The 17505-nt window shown below is 42.6% G+C and overlaps 1 protein-coding gene across 2 annotated transcripts; it reads left to right on the top strand.

The window, feature by feature from the left end:
* The first annotated feature begins 2776 nt into the window (after window positions 1-2776).
* LOC118338803 (filamin A-interacting protein 1-like) lies at window positions 2777-14752 on the top strand. Of its 2 annotated transcripts, none has more exons than XM_035676132.1 (2): window positions 2777-2934; window positions 11830-14752. In XM_035676132.1, the coding sequence occupies exons 1-2, from the start codon at window positions 2798-2800 to the stop codon at window positions 14393-14395; spliced, it is 2703 nt and encodes a 900-aa protein (XP_035532025.1). In that variant the 5' UTR covers window positions 2777-2797; the 3' UTR covers window positions 14396-14752. The 2 variants fall into 2 exon arrangements, 1 of the variants encoding a protein (XP_035532025.1); XR_004797281.1 differs by lacking the exon at window positions 2777-2934 and adding an exon at window positions 10308-10457 and having other exon boundaries at window positions 11830-11965.
* Window positions 14753-17505: the final 2753 nt, after the last annotated feature.

Below are 17505 nucleotides of genomic sequence, written 5' to 3'. Positions count from 1 at the left end.
ACATCAGATGGGCAGATAAAATACAGGCCCAGGCCACCAGAGAAAATATGTGCTGAAGATTACCAACTCGCATCCGCTCCACTGCGTGCCGGCATCTTGACCAAACCCTGGGCTAAACCTATTCAACCCAACTGATGAAGGTTCTCTTTAGCCCAGTATCTCAACCATTTTCTTTCCTTCAATCTGGATCTCTGGACAAAAAATAAAAAATGAATAGAAGATGTAATCATTTTGAACGTTGTAGTAAATGTATTAGGGAGTAGTTCTGTATGTTGTGGGGAATTTGTTTTGTGAGTATGATTCCCGAGTACAGCAAGTCTTGATAGTTTAAAAGTGACCTAATGAAAACTCAACAGCAATTGTGTTAAGAGCTTCCATCATCCCTTCCTGTCACTGAAAAACAAGTGGAGTCAAGGAACGCATGGAAAGCCAAGACAGCTTCATCTGTCTTCCTGATTGATACAGAGGGGGTGTCAAGAGGAAGGGAGGGAGGCTGAGATCGTCACTCTTTCTTTCCACACAGAGGCCGAGAGAAAATACTTCTATGCAGACTCCATCTATTAAGTAAGCCAACACTCTCAAACTGATTCAATATCTGAAGGTGTTGTTGGCTTCAGTTTGAAACAGCTAGCCTAAAGGGCTTGCTTTCTGTTTGGCGTTTTTTTCTTGCACAGCTTTTGTCCTCTATGTACCAGTGTTCATCTTGTTAAGAGACTCAAGGTTGCTCTCAGGCCTTGGTGACAACAAGCATATGCGGCCCGTTGGTGTGTATGTGTGCTTGTGTAAGAGAAGGACAATTGAGAGGGACGGGGGAGAGAGGGAAAGAGTCTCACTGCTTTCCTGTTAAGTAACAGAATTTCTAACAGCAGTAAAAAGGTCTGAGGAGGTTTTAATCAAGTCTGCAGTGGAAATACGCACCTCTGGACATTTCCTAATATTTTACTGAATTGCTTTTTTCCACAAGATGGCCAATGCAAGGGCCTTTACTTACTTATCTAAAGAAACTTGACCAACAGCAAGGGAATAATAGGCGTTCCCGGCCACTGTGAGAGCTTGGACTAGAAAAGCAGAGCTGAAGAGCAGAGGGATTACATCATCTCTCACTAATATGAACCTTCTTGCTTTCTGTCTCTAAATATGGGATGAGAACATCAAGTCAGAGAACGCTGGCTTGCGAACACTGTTTAGCTGACGTGATTTGCTTCAATAACACACATATATACACAAACATACACATATCTCACCCTCATGTAGTCAGTAATCAAGGTCGTACTTTCTGGAAACCTTTAGTCCTTTTGTCTGCCAAGCTGACAGTGATTGTTGTAAATGTGCTAAGAGTAAGACTATGAGATGACATAAGCCTCACACAAAGTAATGCCAGGCGCAGGCCTATCCGTTTCAGTAACACTAACTGTTATGACAAGAGGCCTTCTGACTTTGGATTAGCCCATAAAGGCTTATATAATTTGCATCAGCCAGTTGCTTATTAAAGCCACACAATAACCACTTGTTCTGCTAAGACACGATGTATGACCTTGTTTAACCTCTTTTGATAGGAAGCACATATTTCTCTTTGGCGCCATGCTCAGCTGCCACCTCCAATCATTCCTCTTTCTCCAGTTCCTCCTAGGTGGACTTAAAGCCATGCAACCAGTTGGCAAAAGTGGCAAAGTGCTTTCTTGCAATCAATACGATCTAAAGAAACACAACTCAGAGCCTCCGTTCCGCCCCAACCAGCCCCCAAAGAAAAACCCCATGGAGAGGGTCAACAAGCAAGACAAGAGAGAGAGGTGGGAGGGCAGACACACAAGAGACAATCTGTCCCGTGATGACTTGCTGTTTCTGCTCAGTATTCTGGAGGGAGAACTGCAGGTAGGACGATTTGTTCACATCATGAGTACACATTCATTCTGTAGCTGAATCTAGCTCATGTTAAACTTAAAGGTCACGTAAACTGCACAAAGTGTGAGTGAGGCTGCAACTGCAGCTAGCATTAGAGATGAAAAGGTAAAGCCAATGTTCTACTGCAATGTTTGTCACACCAGGCCAGAGATGAGGTAATTGCTGTGCTGAAATCAGAGAAGACAGATTCAGCTCTACTGGGGGCCCAATATGGTTTCAGTGGTCCGGAGAAGGCGCTCCGTGCCCTGCAGAGAGACTCGCTCCGGGCACAGCAGTACCACCTGCAGGATGTGTTCAAAAAACCAATTGCTGAGGTACCAAGACCCAATAGTAAGAAACTAGACACCATATGGAGCGGATAATCAAATTTAACGAGGTGAATACATTACTGTCTGACAATAGAGCATTCATTACTGCCGCATCATTGCACAAATTTGTTATTTTGCACTACAGGTGTTACATGCACTGTATATATATTCTCCTGTAATGATTATAAATCTGTAAAAAAGGATTGTTTCTTTCCCTATTTGTAGTTTTATTTTTCAGGAGAACACATTTTTAATGAAAACTTCTGAAAAGGTCTGTTTCAAGGACTAATAATATTATAATAATAATATGTCTTAAATCTCAAAAGCTCTTAAAAAATAAACTTACTATTGTAAATTGGGTGAAATGATCCCTTAATATTTATGTCCAGCAGCAAACTACCCTGGAATCAGGCTTTTACATTAACAAGACTGTCACTTGCCAAATTGACAGACATTTTTTGCAGGCACTTCCTTACTCTGGGCTCAAGGTGCACTGACATCTTCCTCTTCACAGGCCCCTATGTTGTTTTCTTTCTCCCCATCAGCTCAACCACTTGGTGGAGGCCCAGAAGCGCTCATCCGAACAGATGCTGGAGCAGCTCCTGGAGGTGTCCCGCTCTCACAGTGGCACCCTACAGAGGCTACAGGAGCAAGAGAGGAGCCACAGAGCTTTTATTGATAAGAGCAACTGCCTGAACACGCTACTGGAGCAGGACAGACAGAGGTTGGTGCACCAAACCCTCAAGGTTCAGATGAATGCCTAAGCAAAGACAACATTTACATTTTTTCGCTGGCACTAAAATGGTAGTCTGCGTTGAAGCTAGACTTGTAGAAATATCCGTGCCTTTCAGAATCCCTCCTGATGTAAATAGATGAGGATTTACAGCTAGTGTAGAAGAGGCTATGGGATTAAAGTGTTTCAGCACACTGGAGCACGCCAGATCTGAGCTCTGTGATGTACACTTGTGCAGATTCTTTTAGTCTACGTTGGCCTGTAATGCTCTTCATGGCTGAGTGAAAGAGCAAAGGCGCTCTTGGCTAGTGCATACCACCCCAGTGCATGTGACCTCAACACTGTACTTAAGAGTTACTCCACTCAGACACAGTCCATTACATCCTGGACTTGGTTAGACCCTGCGGCCAGCCTGGCTCTGTTCACTCTCGCTTGTAAACACATAAACATGCACTCACATGCAATTACATGTACGGTCTGAACTGGCAGCCTACGGCCCAATTCAGCAGCACCACACTGCACAGGATGAAGCCCTCTTCTAAACTTAGTAAATGGGCTGAGGGTTTGCTGGTGGGTAGAAAGATTCCCTTCCCGAATGGAGAGCACATTTAGATGTGGCCTATGGCTATAGCTAGGTCTAACAAGAAGGTGGTCACTGGTTCTCCTATGCAATTTGAGGCCCACAACGGGGCTGTTGTGTTGGAGTCCCTGGTTGTCTCGGCTCATGTACCATCCGAGTCCACTCTGTAATCTAGCTGTGTAGAGACTGGACCCGCACTGGGCTTGCAGCCTTGGGAGGAGACTAGTTGTCTGCATCTGTGTGCCAAAATGAAAACTCTTTACTGATCCACCACAGGCACACACGCAATTAAACACCAAAAATAGCCAAGCCAGTGGAGTGATTAAGTTTACTAGAATTCTGTCTATTCCAATACAATGTGGAAACCCTAAACATGCACACATAAAGGCTTTGTGGTTCATCTTGGACTAATGATGATTAATACATGAGTAGACAGCATGTCTGTGGTGAACCCTGTGTGGCTCGTACATTTCTGACGGCTTGAACACAGAGGTTTTTCATCTCTCTGCCTCTCCTCCTTCATGAATTCATTTGAGGAACACAGGTCTAAAGCATCACACTTTGAATTGTCACATAAACTGAAGTATGGCCTGAAAGCATGATGGAATCGTGACGTTGTAATGTTAGGTTGGACTGTCTGGGATATCAGGTAGTTTTATTTTTGTCTTAGACAAAAGTAACTGCATGTAACGTTTTATCTGTTTCTTATCTTCCCTTTGGTGACTTACTATCTAGCACTGAAACAATTACACAATTAATTGATTGTCAGAACATTGACCTGCAACTTTTTTGATAATCAATTCAGCTGTACCCGACTCAGATTTTTAAAAAACAAAAAGTGCAGGGATTCGATTAACAAAATCCGATGTTGATTCTCGGTCTTCTTGACTTAATATTCAAATAAATGACTTTTCTGGAGCAGCCCTAGTGGGCTCAAAGGCCAATGGGAAGCCTCGCCAGACGAGAAAAATCTTTGATATCAAATATCAAATCTTTTGGAAATGCGTTTGTGGACGTGCATTTGTGCAGTGCTATTCTGAAGTGTGGGTTCACCTCTATGTTGTTGCCTGGGAAACTCTTAATGCCACTTCTATCAGAATCCCTTTAAATTACTGCGGAGCACAAGCGTATAAGCATACATGGCAATGCTCTGTTGCCTGTATATGTTTATATTTGTTCTAAGGAACACTTGAAAAAGAGTTTATATTCTCCTCCTTTGTGTTACCAACTTCAGTTTGAACGCGGCACAATAGGTTTGAGCTGAGTCAATGCTCGCATTTATCCACAGGGTAAACAACCCGAGGCACACGGCGATAGGCCTGTCCCTTTTATCTCCCTCTCATCTCCCTCTCCATCCTGTCCTTCTTACATCTTGCTCAGCAGTAGCCTAAATATTTAACTGAAAGAATTTCCACTCCTACTCCAAATCCTCTTCAACTATCTTTCAAATCTCCCTCCCCGTTTCTTTTCAAAGCATATGCTCTGAGCCAGGAGAGCCACTCAGCCTGGCTTCAAATCAGCACCCCTCTCTCTTTTTCATTTTCCTGCGAACGAAGCTCCACAAGGTGCCATGTGCAGAGCAGATGACCTGCTTCAGCTGTGAGCTATATGGTAAATTCCAGTCACGGCGTATAATCACTTTATGCCATAGTATGATCCCTGTTGCGTGTCAAAGGATGATTACATCTGCACATCACAATGCAGCAATCTGGTTGTTCCAACCTCAGATATCAGAACATCCTCTAAGACTGTGTGTTTTCTATGGTCTGTCACTGGGCTGGCAGCATCTCAGCATTAACCGCACACACATGTTCAACACACAAAAGACATCCATGCTCTCATCTGTTCACTTGAGTTCTGAATCACAAACTTTTTACTCACTCTACCCTACACCCACAAACCACTTTAAAACTCCATCATGTCTTCCCTCCCTCCCTCCCCAGCTAATGTGTCCCCCTCATTAATACACCATCAGTAAGTGCTACAGATGTAGGAAAGATGATCTAAAAAAATCTTAGAAATAACAAAAAAAAAAAGAGTAAGAGTCTACAGTCGTGCCAGTGGCTCTGTGGCTCTGTACTTACTGTACTCAGTAGACTACCATGCTCACAGTGATAATGCTGCTGTTGATCCAAAGTGAGCATCATGTTTATAATGTATCTCTCGATTCATTTTTGATATCCAAGGCACGTTATCAGTGGGCGCCAATCAGAATGCCTCTGGAAGCAATTGGATAGATCTACAACCAAACAGAGCCACAAAACATGGGACACGGGCTATGAATTTAGTTTGACTCTTAAATACAAAGATTCAACTTTTGATTCCTTCTGTTCGAGTTCAGTGCCTGTGGTGGTAACACATCTACATGAGTCATGTTTTAACCTACCTACCACATTTTAATGCCTTTCTTCGTCATGTGTAATGTGACAATATTCCATTGACGTATCTACCAGAGCGACTAAAACATGACCTTGCAGATTTGTCTGATTCCCAGGCTAGTTATAAAACTGAGTGTTGGACAAATTTGAAGTTTGACCCAATGATGGTGCTGGTTAAAGGCCAAGTGATCACTAAAGTTAGAATTCATCCCGAGGGAAACCTGTACCACATTTCATGGCGATCCATCAAATAGTTAGAGATATTTCACTCAAAACCACAAATGCCAACTTCATGGAGGGGTTAGAGGAAAAGTCAAGGGACTAGGGCTGTTGTGATACTGGCGATAATGGGGTATTATTGGGTCCATTATTGCTTTTATCACAACAGCCCTAGTCTCCTGACTATTGACAATGCATCCCCAGAGTGGGCTAGGCTGGAGAGACTCCATACAGCAGAAGCGCTGTCTAAAATGCAGTGCTACTCAGTATTCACACGATTACAATACCACACAAAAGAAAGTAGTGTAGCTTCCGCCTCACTCGCTCTAGAAAAACTCCCGTCTGGAAACACCAGCAGTCCTTCAGTAGAAAAGGCAGATTGGTCCGCTAATAATCACAATTTGCAACAGCTGTGGTCTGTGTGCACTTGCACACCAGTGCTTAACAGGCGACCCTGTTAACAGACAACTTTAAGCTGAATATGGTAACTAACTGGCAAATTTATTCGACGGAAAGTTGCCGGTTAGCAGGGTCACAGACCCAAGAGGCAGGAGGCGGGACAGTGCAGGTGAGTAGTAGAAGCAGGCACTAAGATGGAACATTATCCTGTTGTACCCCTTACAAAGTAATTAGCAAAAAAACAGCAAAACTCGCGCTTCAAAGCGACAGCTTTACAGGGGACCACCAACATCATCAGAATTCATCCCTTGCAGACCATGAATGCTGCTGGTGCTCGAGTTAACGTTGATTCCAATCCGTCAAAGAGAATTGAGATATTCCAGTGTGTGCCACAGTGGTGGACCGATCGAAGAGACGGACAAAATGACACTGCCATCCCGAGAGCAGCATGCATTGCTAGCACAGCTAAGAAGCAGTCAATAAAAAGAAAAGCTCTCTGGCTCGGTTAAACATGGTGGAGGAAACATTTTGTAGATTTTGCTCAAAGGAAAAGGATAAAGTAAACTTGGCTGTGCCGTAGCGGAAACCCACAGCTGTTCTGTCCATCCCTTACACTCAAATCCACCATCTGCCAGCTCAGCCAATAATGTGTCACAGGAAGATGTGCATAAATTACCACAGGAGTTTAGCAGTGCATCCCTTCAGAGCAGAACCGCTGTTCTGATCACAAGCTGTTGGGCCCATTTATTAGCTATACCGAGCATATGAGGTCAGTTTAGTCATTCCTTCAGTTTTATTAAATGTGCTGATAAATTAAGAGAAGAATGTTATGACAAACTGCCTGTGCAGCTGCTTTTCTTTCAATGTGCGTTTTCTTTGACCCTGTACAGCAGTGCTTAGTACAACTGCAGGATTTGTCAAAGGCAGCAGCTAAAAAATATCGCTAAATTACACCCCTGGATTAAAATAGGAGCTATGACAACAGAGTGCTGCTCTCTCATATAAGGGGCATATTACATATGTGCAATGTTTGAGGGTTTTCTTGGAAATGCCTTTGAGGGATCAGATCATAATTGACGACAAGCGATTCGGATGCCAACCCCTCCTCTAAGGAAATGAGACCTCATGAACTTTGGTTTGGGAGTTGGTCTGTGGATAGGAATTGCAAGGAATGAGGAGGATTTCTTTCTCACATTCCACAACCAGAGAAATATCTGATCTTACTGAGACATTTTCTTACAAAAGAGTCTTTTTGTAACTATACAATACATGGAGTATTGTATAACGTGTTTTTGTGTGCAACTTTTTTAAACCTGTGTCGGAGATAACGTTCTGTGTTTTGATAGTCCATTTAACCACACATCTAGTTTATTTACTAGCTAAAACCAGAATAGCAACAGCCCTGCAAAGTCTACATTCACAAAAGGTTACAATTCATATCAGTGAGGGTAGACTAAATATTAAAAATGCAGCTGAGTATAATGTAATTAATTTCAACAACACCACAAAAGGTGAATCAACCCCTATCTGAACGGTTCATCATCATAACCTTCCTCAACAATAGCCTAACCATAAGCAACAGCTACTGTAAGTGCACTCATGACAATTGCCAAAACCAAAAACAAGTCAGGGTGATCTCTGACTTTAAAACAGGCAGTCACTGTTCTAATCAACCAATTAAGGGATTAAAAAGGATGCCAACAAGGCGCAGAATACACATTACATCATTCATTTACGTAACTGCTGCAGTCAGTAACTCCAGATTGATCAAGGCCAAACAGTGTCTGACAGAGTTCACATGTTAGACTACAACACAGTTGATTTGGGATATAGTGTTTGCTGTAGATCTCCAAAATTAGTTTTTTTGCTCACTTGCCAATGCCAGGTAGACTGAGAAATCATCATCATGGTTTTGAGGTTCATATTTTCCCCAGGACCTCCGGCTTCCTTCCTGCATCAGTCAGACACCACTGCTTGCAAAAACACTGAACTTTGTGACTTTTCTCTTCCTCTGTGATAGATGGCAACAGACAGATCGTTCATCCAATGACCTGCCGAGTATTTACTGAAAGTGCCCATCCGTTTCCAACGATGACTTCCCAGATGGTTCTGTGTAACAAACCATCTGGCACAGTCTGGTTATAAACCTGGCCCAACGCTGTGATTCCAAATTATTTACTGGCCATCTGGCCTGTGACCATTTTATTTTCCGTCCAAACTCCAAATTTACCGGCATTTGGCGCTTGGTGGGTGTTCATTTTGGACCCTGCCAACTCTCAACTTTTGACTAAATTGTTGGCTTAACAAGCTGATATTTAAGTGCTTTGCAATAAAAACAAAGGTGTCAAAGCCACACCTGATCAAGATGAGTATATTTCTTTAAAATGCTTGGAAACTATTTTCCTCTTATAAAATGTGTTGTGTTAGAAAAGAGCTGCTGAAGACATTGTTTGCACATTTATAAACTGTGTGCTTGTTATAGTTTCTGACATGTATCTAAATTGTTTAATTATGTGAGCCCTTCTTTCAGCATAAGAAAGTCCACGTCTATTAATATGGTCTGTCTTTTCTGCGGCACAAATGTTCTTCGCTATTGCGCAAGCTGTCATTGCTTCCTTTAAAGATATGAACAAGCTGCATGGATTTTCATGCCTGGAGTTAAAATGCTTGAGAACATAAATGTCTAAAAAAGTGAACTTTAAGTGTGTCTTTTAGGCTGTAAATTCTTGTGTGATGACAACATGACACAGGGGAAATAGTTCTCCTTCAATTGTGGACTGGATGGGTTTGCTTGACAGAAAGAAATACCACCAGAGGTATATTTCTCAAGTGAAAGCTGGAACTTGGAGCTATAGTGTCAGTAAGTGCTCCCATAGGGGAACATGCGTCACACAAAGACCTGTTTGTTTTCTCCTGCATCACTGATAGTACGATCATCGAGCAAGCTAAAATATCATTCATTTTTCGATTACGATTTTTCTCATTCTTCTTGTAAGACGCAAGATTATCAGTGAGAACAATGAGAGTATAATCTGTCCTCCCTCCCTGCTCTACTGAACACATAGATTTGACTTGAGTAACACCATACAGGACAACACAGGGATAAGACACTGCTGATGGCGAGAGAAAGGTGAAGATAACAGATAAAAAAAATCATATCTAAAAGTAAGAAGGTACGCTGAAGAACAAAATGACAAGAGAAGAAAGAAGAGAAGCAGCGTGGGGAGAGTGAGCGAAAGAGAGACATATGGATGTAATTGAGGACCGATGAACTGATGATGTCATCTCGCAGTCAGGTTATCAGGCCCCAGGCAAAGCAGCTACGACTCACAAAACATGTTTCTCTTCTTAAAACATATGGGAACACAACACACACAGACAACATATGCATACTTCTAGATGAGCTACAGTTCATACGACATGCCAAGTCAGGCCCAGCACTTGGGTAGCATCGGTAACATGTTTGCCTAGGCTAATCCTGCAAACTGAGAGCGTTAGCCTTTCTAGTTTGAATTGTGTTTGAGGCTTTAGTTTTCTTTACCTACACACACACACACACACCACACACACACACACACACAACACACACTCTGTCCTTCCCCATTAGCCTCCCTTTGGCATGGCAACACAATGAACCTCTCTGGGAATGGGCTGGAATCCAGTAAAAACACACACACACATACACACACAAGCAGACACACACATGCACACGCACACACACAGCATTAGAGCCTGTACAGTCCCATATAAGGACTTGCTGATGATGTCATGGGCGCCACTGACTGCGAGTGAGACTCAGTGTGCAGAGCACTTCTCATAATGTTTGGTTTTCCGGATGGAATGTCCACATCACTGGGATCTCCGAGAAAGGGAGAGGTGAAAGACTAGAGACAATTTATTCTGTGAGGATTTTCAAAAGGACCAACAGCACAGCACAGGTAGGAACAGTCAAAACTTGTGAAAAGCAAAAAGATATAATGTACATTTGGAAACTGAAAACTCACTTTAAAGCTTGCTTTTTAACTGCAAGATGAGGTTACAGGCAAAGTAAGTGCTGTCCAGTTCTGCATAGGTTTGATAGATAGAACGTCTTACAGTGCTATGTTGATACAAAATAACAAAAGTGTGCACTTCAAAGGGTACCTAAGTTGTATATTTGAGGACTGGACTAAAGAGATATGTCTTACTTTGAAACATTTACACTGAAAACCTATGCCATTTAATTTTCACTTTTGCAATAAATCCTCATCAATTCTATTTGGAAGATACAATCTTTGTTAATTTAACCCGTTCACCCACATACACACACATTATAGTTGTAAGTTATATGCATCTTAACAGCAAAAGGTACCAATGCTCTAAATGTAAAATTTCTTATGCACAAATAAATAGCAACTCTCACATACATTTTCAACATGAACACACAGGAATATATGCATCTACACAGTTAAATGGAAAACATGATGTGCAGACTTAAAGAACATAAATGCCAGTAAACCTAAATGTCGGCACTGGATCTCTCCAGTATGCGACACTAGCAGCAAAAAGTTGCACTTACATGAGGAGACGGATTCTAAATAGTAAAAATCGACTGACGAGAGAGAAATCACTTTGATGTGCCTGAAAGTTGCAGTAACACATGACACAAAATGTACAGTGTGTATTGCATTTGTACATTGCTGGTATGCATTTGGGGAAATGTGAGTGACAGCACTTGGTAAATCTAGCCCGTCTGTAATTACTTATGGAACCAGGGGGAATTCCTGCCTCTCCTAGCTGGAAATGGGGTAGTGTTCGATGTGCACCGAAGGGGGGTGATTGGGTGCAGTGTTGAGGGTACTCAAGGGTAGAGGAACTTCTTAATTAACAAACACTCCCTGCCAAGGGACCATCTGCCGTGATAGTCAAAACATACTATAGAACGCATGCTGCCTGGAAAGAAGTGCAAAACAACATGGATATACATAGACGTGTCTACATGTTTTAGGGTTTACAGGTAGGGAAACACACATCACACAAACTAGATATACGCACAGAGAGATTTATAAAGGAGAAAAGAAAGTATTCCTAGCTTTTGCAGAGGTTTGAGTAGGGAGGAAACTGTGACTCAAATTCTGAAAACGAAAATAAATGTTTATGCTGGAAATACACAACTTAGGAAATTATTAGTGTTTAAAGGTTGTGGCCAAGAGGTTAAATATAAACATGAAAATGTGGCCTTGGAGGCTGAAATAGAAGGCAATTACACAATAAATCCAGTCCACGACACTCTGACATCAGCGTGATGTTTTTTTTTTTTTCTCTCAACAGACTCAAGCTCCTAATTGTAAAGGAGAGGGAATACCAGGAGATAAAGGAGAAGAAACGTGAAAAAGAAGTATCAACTTTAAAGAACGAGCTGACCAAGCTGAAGGCTTTTGCACTGCTGGTTGTAACGGAGCAACAGTGTCTGAGCGAGCTGCTGGAGGAACAGAAGCGTTGTGTCAAAGAACTGAGAGCCATCACTGACCACATCGAGCGGGAGGTCAGAGCCGCTCAGCCCCGTGCAAAAAAGGAGAAGCTCAAATCCCTGCATCTGGAGGTGGAGCACCATAACCAAGTTTCCACCCTCAATCAAAGCCAGAACGCCATGACAGCCCCAAGCCTGCTGTCAGAGGTCGAGGTACTGAGGAGAAGAGTAGAGGAAATGGAGGGAAAGGACGAGGAGCTGCTGCGCATGTGGGGCCAGTGTAGAGACCTGGACCACAAACTAGCGAGGGAGACAAGCCACTGTCGTAGCTTGAGAGTTGATATGGATAAACTCAATGGCAGAATTAGCGAATTGGACAGGATAGAGGAGGCTTTAGGGAAGAGCAAACAGGACTGCAGTTTTCTGAAGGGCAGCTTGGATCGAGAAAGAGAGGTTAGCAAGATGCTGTCTGGTGAGCTTGACACTCTGAAAGTTAGGGTGCGAGAGCTAGAGGCCATCGAAGGCCAACTGGAAAAGAGTGAAGCGGTGACGAGACAGGACCTGGCCAAGCTCAGGTCGCTGACTGTAGCGTTGGTGGACGACAGAAAGACCATGGCCGAGAGGCTCCGACAGGCTGAGGAAAAACTCAACAGAAAGGAGGGCAAAAGAAATGAGCACAGCAATTTGGCAACAATGACAGAAAGACTGAGAGAGGAGAGGCAGCAGACACTGAGGTCTAAGGCAGATTTAGAGGAAAGGATTAAGGGCATAGCGAAGGAAAAAGACGAGCTCCATGACAGACTAAAAACAGAGGAGGAGAGGAACAGAGAGCTACACAGTAAAATAACCATCATGAAGAAAAGGTTACAGGTCTTAGAAAACAGGAAAGAAAAAGAAGAGAAGTACACAAACAGCTCTATTCCAAACAACCCTAACCATCACTGCCAAACAGAGGACAACAAAGTCAAAGAATTGACCCAGGAGCTCGACAGGCTGCGAAAGAGACTACAGGACAAAGAGATGTTGGAGGGAGAGCTAATGAAAGTAGAAGAGAACTTTGAGTCCCTGGAAAAGAGGTTCAAGGATGAACAGAAGAGGTCCCAGGTCCTAACAGAGGAGCTCGAGGTGGCAAAGAGGGAGCTCTCCAGGTATGACCAGGCAGAGAAGCAGGAGGTCAACCAGGAACACCTTCTCCTTTGCCGCCTTCAGAAGGAGCAGGTTAAGTCCAGGCTCTTAGGCAGAGAGGTAGACACCTTGAAGGAGAAACTACAGAAGCTGATGGGAACCGAGGAGTCCATCTGCAAGGTTCAGACGGATCACTCCACGCTGCAGAGAAAACTGACCCAGCAGGAGGCCAGGAACCGAGAGCTGGCCAAAGAGATGACGGAACTGAGTAGTGAGCTCGAGAGGTATAGACAAATCAAGAACTTTACCCCTGGTGCAAGTAGACAACACCTCTCGGACCTTCACCAGGCCACCAAAGAGGTTCAAACTGAGCAGGGTAGCGTTCCTCCTGACTACAGCGAGCACAGCGAGAAACTAGATGAAGAAAATGAGGATGAGGACCCAAACTATAATACAGAAGTCATAAAAAGAAGAAGCTCTCTTGTCAACAACCTCAATAGCTTAAACAGTGCAAATAATAACATCAACCAATACAGGAGCCATTCAGCCAGTGGCATAGACATGCACCAAACAGTCAATGGAGAGGTGATGATGTTAACACACACCCCAGGGCAGCCCTTGCACATCAAAGTGACACCGCACCATATACTCAATACAGCCACACTCGAGATCAGCAGCCCCACCGGAGACACAGCTGCATCCTACACCAGCACCGCGGTCATTCCCAAGAGCGGGGCCTCACCTAAGCAGAGAATCACCATCATCCAGAACTCAGCTCTGTCTGGAGTGAATACTAAAACCCCCCCTTCAAGCCCCGACCGCACCGTCTCCCCGCTTAACGGAACACCCATCTCTCGGGTGCTAAGTCCAAATTCATCTCGCTCTGTGACACCCGACCACAACAACTCCCCCATTCAGATTGTGACAGTCAGGACCTGTTCTCCGGAGGCAGCAGAGGTCGCCAATCAGGCTGTCTTCAGCAAGACACCGGAGCGGCAGAACAGCTGGCAGCATCAGAGGTCCAACAGCACCGAGGCAAGTCCCAGTATCATCACCTCAGATGATAACAAGATCCACATCCATCTGGGGAGCCCATATATCCAGTCCCTGAATGGTATGACCCACAGCACCCCGCAGCCTGTCGGACCATACTATCTCCGACATGAGCAAAGGACTCAAGTGCTCGCCAATGGCTGTCATGTCAAAGGCGTTGGCAAGATTACAAGTAGCATCACTATATCCCCTGCTACGTCTTCAGCCTCACATTCCTCAAATATTACAGTAAGTGGCCTTTGTGATTAGGTGGAAATGGATATATTCTGAACATGCAGTATTATGTTCTCAGTCATTCCCAGACGAGACAAATAAAACATTACACTTCCTCTAATGACAGCCCAGTTTGTTGTATTCTGAGTCAATCATCAAATAAATGCTTTGTGGTATTTGTCCTACAAGACCCTTTTGTAACCCCTATTTGATCTAGTTAGTCTGTCTCTAGTTTTTCTGACTTTAAATCAACCCTTTATTGAATGTATGACATGTGTTTCTAGTATGAAAGCTAAGTGAGACATCGTCGCAACCAAATGTGTCATGTGCTTTCTGATCATTTTCTGTTTCATTTTTTTCTGTTCATTAAAAGTGTTGTGTTGTTTTTATTTATTCATCTTGAATACTTTTGAGACAGGGTTGGCAACAACACAGCTAACAGGTTGCTAGCCAATTTAAATGCACAACAGCAACAACTCCACACTGCACAGCACAACACATCAAACACTTGGTGGACTCTAATCTGTTAATTAGGTACATTTCTGCCACAAGATGAGGGAGAGAACTAAGAATTACTGGGACAGAAAATGTTTATGTGTTTGACACAAAAATGTAGTCACCCACTATCTCAACCACAGCAAAATTCCTCACAACTATGTGTGTGTGAGTGTGAAAGCTCCTTCAAGTGTGCACTGGAAAACTCAGCTCATGTTTTTCTGACACAATAAAACTGGGAACACCTTGTGGCGGTGCAGCTGTTCAGGTTTTATGGTGGATGGATTACTAAAAGCCTTTTTCTATTTTGACTATAAATAGTAATGATCAGACCCTATATTTGAAATTGACAAATGATATACAATTAATGTGTTGCTTAAATCCATTTAGACATTTCCTCAGCCTTTCCTCGTTTACTGTCAAAAGAAAAACCTGGTAACCCCTTTTAAATCACAAGGCAATCATGGAGCAGCAATTGGCAAACAGTGCTGGTCAGTCTCGGTTTGTTCGACACTTTTCTGTGTGCAGCAGGTAAAGCATTAAGCACATGTCATCTAGCTAAACCTCCCAATGATGCAGCATCATTTTACAACACATTAAGTTGTAAATAGTTGGTATAAAATACTCGATTTGCTTACTTTATGAACATTTCCTGTTTACTTTTACTGTTTACTCTGATTTTCTTATTTGTAAAATGCACGTGACACAGGAAAGTACACAAGTGGAAAAGTGGTCAGTGGTCTGAGTGTCACTTAGAAAATAATCCCACACAAACAAAAAACTTGTTTAAATATTTTTTTTAAAAAAACATTGCATCTTCCAAGGCATGCAAAGGAAAAATATCTATCCAGAATATTAAAAAGGTAAGAGGGATACGGCAAATATAATGGAATATAAAAATGTGCAACAAATCACAACATTTTTTAAACAAGAATGAACTGAACTGAAGGTGAACGTACTACTGAGGAACAGGCTCAATGTAATTACCTTCATCCTCATACATGATTAAAGGGGAGGGCTTTTTCAAGATGTGAGAGCCTTTTTTGGGGGAAAAAAATTAACCAATAGGAAGCAAATTAATTTTAATTTGACCAATTTAAAGTATTTATTCTAGGCTTTTAAAAATGTACCTACATCCTCTTGACTCTGTGTTTTCATTTGATTATAATCATCAAATAATCTCATCTTTCTGTCAAGCACTTTGGTAAACATTTGTTGTTTCTGAATGTCCCTTATAAATAAACTGACTTGACTTTACTATTATCTGTATTCAGGTCAGCCAAGTCCTTTAAATAAATCTGAGACTAGAATCAACCCTGAAACCTTAATTACAGCATTCAGGGTTTTAAACCATTAATCACAACAAGCATCAGATCCATTTTTTTTTTTAAAAGTCCAACACCACAAAATATATGGTTAGATAGTGTGACAGATATAAATGCCCTAAGAGAGCAACAGGCGTAGCTTCAATAAATTCTATCTAGTTGCCAAAGTTGTGTCGTCTAAATAAGAAACTAGCTGACAGTACTGGGGGACAACATATGGGCTCCTGTGGTAGGAGAGGCTGGTAGAGAGCCGACGTAGCAGGTATATGACGACAAACACGGAGGAGCATTAACCGCACTGACATCACCGGTTGGCAAGGTGGAAGCCAGATGAGGCATTTGATGACAGTTTGGGGCAGACTGTAGCGTGACAGAGGCCTCGTGAGAATCTCTGTCTTTAGTGTGAGCGTTTAGCCACAAGACCCAGCGCCTTCAAAAGTAATACTGCTTCTCATGAATCTACTCTCTATTCTTAAGGCTTCAAAGACAATCCCGTCCTCTATCTATCAGACTTCAACTCTCCTTTTCTGTCTTGTCAGTTTTTAGCCAAACAGCCTTTTTCTCTTTTATACAAATTAGAGTAAAGAAGAACGACTTGCATACATTTTCTATTTATTTGCATGGCGAAACATGTGCAGCACAGCTGGCTGGAGCTTTGAATGGATGCTCTCATATAGGGATGCAAGAATTGGGAAATTCTGGACTGATACCAATGTTTAAGATAACAATAGCCGATGCCACTACCGTTGTTTTTTTGTTGTTGTTATTTATTCGTCCTTTTCTGCCAGGGAAATAAAAAAAGCAACAAAGATAAGCCTCTCTGCCTTGCTGCAGCTCAGTCTATTTCTAAGAACATCCTAGTTGTGAGACGCAGAGTTGAGAAGCCACTCGCTGTCCGTACTGCTGCGTGGAGCATATAGAGATTTGTGTGCAATTTGTGCCAGTGCTGGAAAGCGGAGGTGGAGGTGATTATTTTTCCAATATTGGAGTTGGAAATTAGCACAATATTTGTCATTACTACAGCGTGCAACGCATGTAATCACGGCCCATTGCACCATGGTTCCACTTTTAAAATCTACAACTGAGACATCTTTGCACAAACAACAAATGCTTCACAAAAAAATAAATACATCTGCAGGAGTGAACACCAAGTGAACAACTAACTACCAGATAATTATGCCTCTTTTCTCTAACCAGATTCCTCTGGTGTCGCTGAAGAAGCCTGGTCCAACAAGGATTCCCAAGACCAAAGGAGTAACTAATAGAAACAACAGAGCTCTCAATACAGGACAGAGAAACGGAAAACTTCCTTCAGTGCATACAGGG

This window comes from Morone saxatilis, unplaced genomic scaffold (genome assembly GCF_004916995.1).
Source record: "Morone saxatilis isolate NCDOM2014 unplaced genomic scaffold, NCSU_SB_2.0 Contig5, whole genome shotgun sequence".
NCBI lineage: Eukaryota > Metazoa > Chordata > Actinopteri > Moronidae > Morone > Morone saxatilis.
The sequence above is the reverse complement of the archived record's forward strand: the minus strand, read 5'-3'. Positions and strand labels throughout refer to the sequence as shown.